This window comes from Polypterus senegalus, chromosome 10 (genome assembly GCF_016835505.1).
Source record: "Polypterus senegalus isolate Bchr_013 chromosome 10, ASM1683550v1, whole genome shotgun sequence".
Taxonomy (NCBI): Eukaryota; Metazoa; Chordata; class Cladistia; order Polypteriformes; family Polypteridae; genus Polypterus; species Polypterus senegalus.
The window spans coordinates 93,793,361-93,801,361 of NC_053163.1; the positions used below are offsets into that span (position 1 = coordinate 93,793,361).

General features: G+C 37.8%; 1 protein-coding gene across 1 annotated transcript in view; it reads left to right on the top strand.

Annotated features, from left to right (window-relative positions):
- hs6st2 (heparan sulfate 6-O-sulfotransferase 2) overlaps window positions 1-7,729 on the top strand; it is a 41,991-nt gene extending 34,262 nt beyond the window's left edge. Inside the window, exon 2 of the mRNA XM_039766218.1 lies at window positions 6,221-7,729. Coding sequence (XP_039622152.1) covers window positions 6,221-6,968 — 748 coding nt within the window. The 3' untranslated portion in view covers window positions 6,969-7,729. The remainder of the gene's footprint in view (window positions 1-6,220) is intronic.
- Window positions 7,730-8,001: the final 272 nt, after the last annotated feature.

Below are 8,001 nucleotides of genomic sequence, written 5' to 3' on the forward strand. Positions count from 1 at the left end.
TATTTGCCAAAAGACAAATAACTGATCACTTCACTGGGTACAAAAATATATAAAAGGTTAAATGCATCATTCAATAATATAAGGCATTATATAACTTCAAAACCACTTAAGTGGTAATTCACCTAGCAGAGAGGGCACAAGTTAATCATCTTCCTACATACAGTTGGGAAGTTGGTGATAAAGGGGGCGGGGGAGAATAAAAATGTCATGGCTAGAGAAATGTAGTAGTTAATTAGGCTGTCCACATCAACAATCATGACAGTGTTTGTCTACAAACTGACTATTTTGAAAGATCGAGGAAGAAAGGTCATATTGCCGAGTTGGTCAAATACTGTTGGAACTTTCACTGAAACCCAGGTGAGACCAAAACCCCTTGGACTGTATAAACAGCCTCATGTCCACGTTTAAATTCAGTGGTTCTTTAGTGTCCTCTTGTTACTTTGCTGCCATTAATCGTGTAGCCCTTGGTAGAAGAGTTCATTATACCAGTATTCTTAAGTAATAGGATATTCAAATTAAAAACTGCTTCTGCAAAAACTTCAGCTTAGTCATGTTTAACATGATAGTGACTCTAAACACTCCCTGAATGATGGATTGAAAAAAAAAATGTTTTCTAATTGCCATTTCAGTCCCTTAATCCTGGTTAAATGCCTTTGAATTTAAATGATCATAAAGATATCGTGGATCTAGAAAATTCTTGCTGAGAGGAATGGTCCAAGGTCACAAGCAGTATTTTTTCTCTTAAAATATTTATCATCATAATATTTATGCAGGCCTCTGTGCCAGAGCAGAATATAATGGGCACAAATAGTCTACAGTATTAATTAAATATATATATATTGTTTTTTGTGTAGTCTGAACTGTTAACTCATTCAGAAAGATATTTGTAATAGTTATCACTTTGTGGAGTTCATGAACATGACATTAAATTTGCATTCTTTTAGTATTATGGGACAGTAAAGGGAGGCAAAACGCTACTTATATGGATTGTACTGGAAAATGAGTTGCAGTGTTTGATGCTTTTTCAAACAATATTTAATGTAAAAGTGAGGTAATTCCAATGGGTTTGGGGTGCTTGTTCTTCTCTGCTGTGTCTGGGCAACTGATCTTAAGAGCTATCCCTCCTGTCGGATTGCTTTTGTCCTATCTTGGCAGAAGAGCAGCTCTGTAATATATTTTGGAACGATATCAAAGATGTGACCTTCCTGATCAGAATGTGTCCTTTGGGCAAACCGCTAAACCACTTGGCGTCTTCCCCACTTAATGAATCATTTGTCTCCATTGATTAGCGGTCTCCATGACTTGAGTGGAAAATGACACTCCAAATGGAGAATAGTCATTAATGCTAGTGCTTCTTTTTTCCAGTTATTTTAAAAGTAGTTTTAGATGAGGGAGTGGATCTTTAAAATGTACTACTTTTAACTGGGATCCACAGTAACTTGAGTAGAATAAAATAGAGAATCAGTTCAGCAGTGAGTACATTTTTACATTATTGTCATAAACTTCATTTTAAGTGTTTAGTTCTAAGATGCAGATGTTACTAGGCTTAAATGTTAATTAAAATTCTTAACTACAAAAAAAAAAAGTCAATAGCAATGTCTTGGTTGTAACGTACGTATATATATTCTTTTTTGTATCAAGGGCCAATGATTTGACAATCTAGAAAGCAAAGGTGTTTTTTTTTTTTGTTTGTTTTTTTATATATATAAAGAATAACCAGTTTTGAGATCATGTAATTTAGTATGCTGATAATCTGGAATGTGCAATTAAGAGTGCATTTGGTACCTTGCAGTATCTACTTGAAGATGTATAGTGGGCTTGTGCTCTATGTCTGATATGGATGCTTTATACTGCCATGATGAGTGCTTTTATATGCACACACAACTGGGATAAGGTGAGTGACCTAGTTAATGCAGAAATGTGATTTCTTCAGGACCCCAGTTTATATGCCCAAATCCTCTTATGGAGCACTCCCTTGGCAAAATTCTGTGATGTCATAAACATGCACTAGAAATTCACTTTTAAAAAAAAAAATGAAACAACTTCAACAGCACCCATGAACATGAAAACAAGGATGGAGCCTGTGTCTGTCAAGGTCATGCTGCCGAGCCCAGCACTGTGTGTTCAATGTATCAACATGAATTTAGCAATTTGTGAAATACTAGCCACACTGCTTGTCAAAAGACAAGTACTGTAATAGAAATTAAAATATTTGCCGTCCCCTGCCCTACATGCACATTCATTATGTGAATTTCCCCTTGGGATTAATAAAGTATCTATCTATCTCTATCTCTCTATCTCTCTATCTATCCCTCTCCTCTCCTCTCTGTTTACATGTGTCTGAACCTCTTTTGACTGGTGCTCCCTTTCTGAATGACTTTCCACAAAGCCTGGTTCTCAGTCTCTTGTCACATTTTTGAGGCACTTTTCTCACCTCCTGTCTACTTTTATACTTCCCATCTTAGGAGGCACGTGGAGTCACCTTCTATACCTTCTCTCCTCCTCGTGTGTCTAACACTTGCAATTCTATTTTTGACTGTGATACCTAAGCCAAACCGATCATATTGCTATAAGGCCAGGACACACACACGAAACTTATTGTTTTATTGTATAGTGATTTGGCACAGATAATTTCAACCAGGAGAAGGAATCATGCTTATCATCTAAATATTTGCCTCCATTGATCTTTATGGATGCTCCTACTGTTTTCTACCAGTGGTTGCTTAATGTATGATTAAAGGAAAGACGTGTGGTGGTTAACAAAGTGCATTGGACATGCACAGGCTGCAAAATTTAAAACTGCAACCGAGTTAAGGGTTTACATGTCCACATAACCAGTTTACCTGTGGATAAATTTACGTGTGTTAACCTCATATCCTGGTTTCTGTAACTGGAATAAAGATATACATGGCATTTTTTAAATGTTTCTTTGAATATTATTAAAAAACATGTGAATGCTCTCAGTGGCTGCTCCTTTCTGATCTATAACGGCCTTAAGGGTTACATTTTCTGATCATACACTAGCAAGACCAAAGTGTTTGGTAGTCAGACTTCTAGTCTGATGCCACAGGCTACTTGTGAAAAGACTGTGATGCACAGAATTGCAAAGTCATGTTGAGAATTGTGAAAGAAAAGAGTGATTAACTATGAGCGGCCAAACAGGCAAAAATCATATTTCTGTGTGTAATCTGTTGGTTTATGTGCAAACACTATTGGCTTATTAATATTTACTATCAGTTTGCATGCATACTTAATTGGTATGTGTGCGTACAATACTGGTTTCATTCATATGAACTATATTGGTTCGTGTCCGTATATTAACGGTTTGTGCGTGAACTATATCAGTTTGTATGTGCATACACCACTGGTTTGCATATGAACTATATTGATTTGCGTGTGTATATCACTGGTTCCAGTACGATTTGTTATTGGTTTGTGAGTGAACTATGTTGGCTTGCGTTCTGTGACGGTCTAACAATGGATTTGCGTATGCACTATATTGGTTTCATGCACGTCTTATACTGGTTTCATGTGGGTAACCTGTCAATTTTGCGCTTGAACTCTGTTGGTTGTATGTGTGCACTATGTCGGTTTCGCGTATGACACATATTGGTTATGCGTGCGCACCCTATCGCAACTCTGTGAATGAACTATATCAGTTCTGCGTGTGAACTATATTGGTTGTTCAGGTGATCTTCAGTGGAAATGGGCGGGGCAAGAAACAGGAATTCCGGGACCGGTAGAGTCATGGAGTGTAAAGAGATGTGTCTAGGAGACGCGTCTGTGTTTAAACGGCACTATATAAATTTTTTTCCGCACCATACGTTTGCGAAAGGACTTGGTGGTAATTATTACTATTTAACAGAATCTACCCTTGAGTCTGTAATGAACACAAGGCTAAAGTTAGGTACGTATTCGGCCGTCCTCTTATTCGGTCCCATCTACATGCTTGCTTGCAACCCGCAGCTGTACTTGTTCACACAGTATCTGCAAAACAGTTACTTATTCTAAAGGACACGAACCAATATAGTTCATATGAATGAAACCAGTATTGTATGCAGGCAAACCAATTAAGTATGCACACAAACCGATAGTAAATATTCTTAAACCAATAGTGTTCACACGTAAACCAATAGATTACACACAGAAATATATGATTTATGGCCTGGTTGGCCCCTCATAATTAACACTTCCAGGCATGAGAAAAGCATGAGAGAAAATGCATAGCAAAACAATATCGTCACTCTGCATGGTACTCGCGACAGTGTAGCAGTGAGCACTTATTTTTGGTGAAAAAGTCTTCTGTTTTTCATATTTGCAACAATAAACTGAAGTAATTAAAAAGAGAATTATTTTAGTGCCGTGTTTCAGCATTCCACCATACAACAGTGATCACTCTAGTACTATAACAAAAGATACACCATGTACAAGATTCTGATGCAGTTCAAGTAATAAAACAGCCTGAACTGGTCTTCTGTATAATGGTCTGTGTACAAAATGAATAGTCAATGTAAAATAATGTGGTTCAGCTTATTCATATTAAGTACATTTCTAGCACATTGTGCAAGTCACAGTAACAAGATTTATACAAAAATGTACATATTTTCACATGTACAGAATGTGAGGCATCGTGGAACAGTGGTAGTACTTCAGCATCATACGATGGAGGCAAAGTTTGTCTTAGTTGCCCCTTGTGTGGAGTCTCCATGCTCTCCCGGTGTCCAAGTGGTTTTCCTTCTAATTGGCAAAGCTAAATTGACCCATTTGTGTGATGTAGAATGTGTATTTGTGTTCACCCTGTGATTGGCTGGCACCCTGTGCAGAGATTGTTCCTGCCTTGTGCCTGATGTTTATTGGGATAGGTTTCAACTTCCCCATGACCCTGCTCTAGATAAGTGTGTGTAGAAACTGGATGAATGTACAAGGTGGTTTTAAGTTTAAATTGCTATAGTTCAGCTGCATTCCTGACAATATTGTTCCATAGTCAATTAGCAGCCATTTCAGTCAGATAGCAGACAAATGAAAATTGGTTCATTATATGTAATGTTGCTTCCTATCCATGGCAGGCCAAAAAAGAGAGAGAAAATGCAAAGAGACTTCATAATGACAAGTCAAAAACAGTTAAAGTTACAACCAACATCATGAGAGTATGAAATTACTTAAGCAGCAAATTTAACAAGAATATCTTAATCTAAAATAAAGAGATTTCTGTTTTGCTTGAAATGTTGGGACTGACTTCCCAATATCCAAACAGAGAAATTCCTTCTTTAACTAGTTGTATTTATCTTCATAATATTAGAAGAAGTAGAAAGTTTTTTGGTCAGGTACAGAGAAAAATTTGTGGTGGTCTACTCAAGATGTTTAAAATCTTCTTTGGTACTGACAAAGTCAGTTAAGCAGTCTTAATTTTAATGTAGTCACTAAATGTACAGAGTTGTTCAAACCACAGAGCATATTAACTAAGTAAATTCTCTTCTTTTGTGAACTTTGTTAAAGTCCTTCAGGTGTGTAATGAAAGGGACTGTGTTTCATAATATACAATATGTGCTGTACAGAAAAAAATAGAATGCATGCTGTATGCTATGTCTTTTTTTCATCTTCAACTTCGTGAACCAATTTTTAAAAAACAGCACAAAATGGTGGAACCGTTTGGTTATGTAAAATCAGTTAATGAAGGGAGGTTCAAGAAATACCTATTGTTAGGTACTTCTCATTAACTCTTCCATAAGTATTTGTAAATCATTTCAACAAAGCTTTCTGTGACCTCACCATCATTTCTGTGAGCAGACCAGAATAATTTTAAAGTTTTCAGAGCATTGTTTGTGTTTGCTGTTAAGAGATGTGCTAAAATTGATTCACATGTTGAAGATTCCAAGACTCCTGATAAAATCCCATTATTCCACGATCACCAAGGTTTATGTCTTAAAATGGATTTTTTCTGTCTAGCTTATCAGTCTATCCATCCAGCATTCTGTCATCCTCGGAAGGTTTCTTATTAGGCTGTAAAGCATAGCCATGGCACCGGTATCATATATGACTTTGCATTGGTTAGTTTTGTTTGGTGCTGGTCAATGGACACTTAAAACAAGCTTCAAAGTTCTTTAAACCCAGTCAGTATTTTGTACATTTATTTAGTTGTACTGTAAAATATTTTGTGATGGTGGTAATTTTGAAGGGCCCTTGATTAAGATTAATCTGTTGCCCCTTGTATCTCCAACAGGAATTACTACTACATCACCATCTTGAGGGATCCAGTATCTCGCTACCTTAGTGAGTGGCGACATGTACAACGGGGAGCTACGTGGAAAGCCTCATTACATGTGTGTGATGGACGCTCCCCAACCACCTCTGAGCTGCCCAGCTGTTACACAGGAGATGACTGGTCAGGATGTACACTTTCAGAGTTCATGGACTGTCCGTACAACCTGGCCAACAATCGCCAGGTCCGCATGTTAGCAGACCTCAGCCTGGTAGGATGTTATAACCTATCTGTAATGACTGTAGAGGAGCGTAATCGGCGCCTGCTGGAGAGTGCCAAGAACAACCTGAAAGAAATGGCTTTTTTTGGCCTGACAGAGTTTCAGCGTAAGACCCAGTATTTGTTTGAGCGCACCTTTCGTATGAACTTCATTGCTCCCTTCACCCAGTTTAACAGCACTAGGGCATCCAGCGTGGAAATCGAGGAAGCAACCCAGCAGCGTATACGAGAGCTCAACTTCCTTGATATGGAGCTCTATGATTATGCCCAGGACCTCTTCTTGCAGCGCTTCCAGTATGCACGGCAAAAAGAAAGACGGGAGGCCCGGCGGCAGCGACAGCAGGAGCGCCGGCGACTTATGAGGGGCCATCTGCCATGGGCAGTAAACAACCCAACAGAACAGCAGGAAACACTAGCATCCTCCTGGGCCTCAGAAGACAATTCAACAGGAGCAGACTACATTGGGAATGTAGAAAGGTGGAGGCGATAATAGGCTCATGGGCTAAACAGTTAATGACACTGATGTGATGCTGTCTTCTAAACTTAAAAGCTCAGTAGAAGTGCTTGATGAATGGTGGTCCATTGTTGACTAGATGGGAAGACCTTGTTTTAATTCCACTTAGTAATATTTGGACAATGCCACACTTTGTTCAGATATTGTGCTTCTTTGCTGATGCTTTGAAGCATTTGTGCTGACTTTAGCATGGAGTTTAATTAACTTTTTACTGTAAAGCTGATTCATACTTAAAGTAGCAGCTTTGGCAGCTGCTCATATTTAGTTTTTATTTCTCACCTCGTACAGCAATAGCGGCAGCTGATCTCCAGGCTGGGAAGAAGCGCATTCTATGATTGCCTCTACCCATTATTCCCTGCCTATACAGGGACTGCTCAGCTGCTTGTACAGACGAAGGCATGCTCAGATGGTTTCCAAAATGGGCCGTTCATTTTTGCGGTCTTGAACTTCCAATGTTTTGCTTGATATTATTTATTTATACCTTCTGTATGAAAATCTAACCTCTTGAAACTGTGACGTCTTTATCTTGCTGTTAGTCATCTTGTTTTCACTGTTTGTCTCTTTAGTATCTGTTTGGGTTGCCTCATCAGGTGTCTACTGAGAATTATCACTGTCTTCATTGTGTGACCCTTACATTCATACCAAAATACCTTCTGGTCTGATCATCTATATGTAAATGTGTGTATATATACATATATATATTTTTAACATTTTTAGTATTAATTTTCCTGTTGATTTTATTTATTTTTTTAATCATCACACTGAATTTTTTTTGGTATGTCAAGATGAAATTAAATTTTCGTAAAAACAGCAAGAATTAATTGACCTTTTTTCCTTTTTTTACCTTTTCTTTTTTTTTTTTTTAACCCCTTTTCCTCTGCCTAGCACCTAACTGTGAGGTTGCACTGCCCTGTTCAGGGAATTAAGAGTTTCAATCATTTATTTGAGTTTTAGTATGTGTTCACATTTTTATCTGAAGGGTGTTATGTGGCATTTTATAATTTTGCAA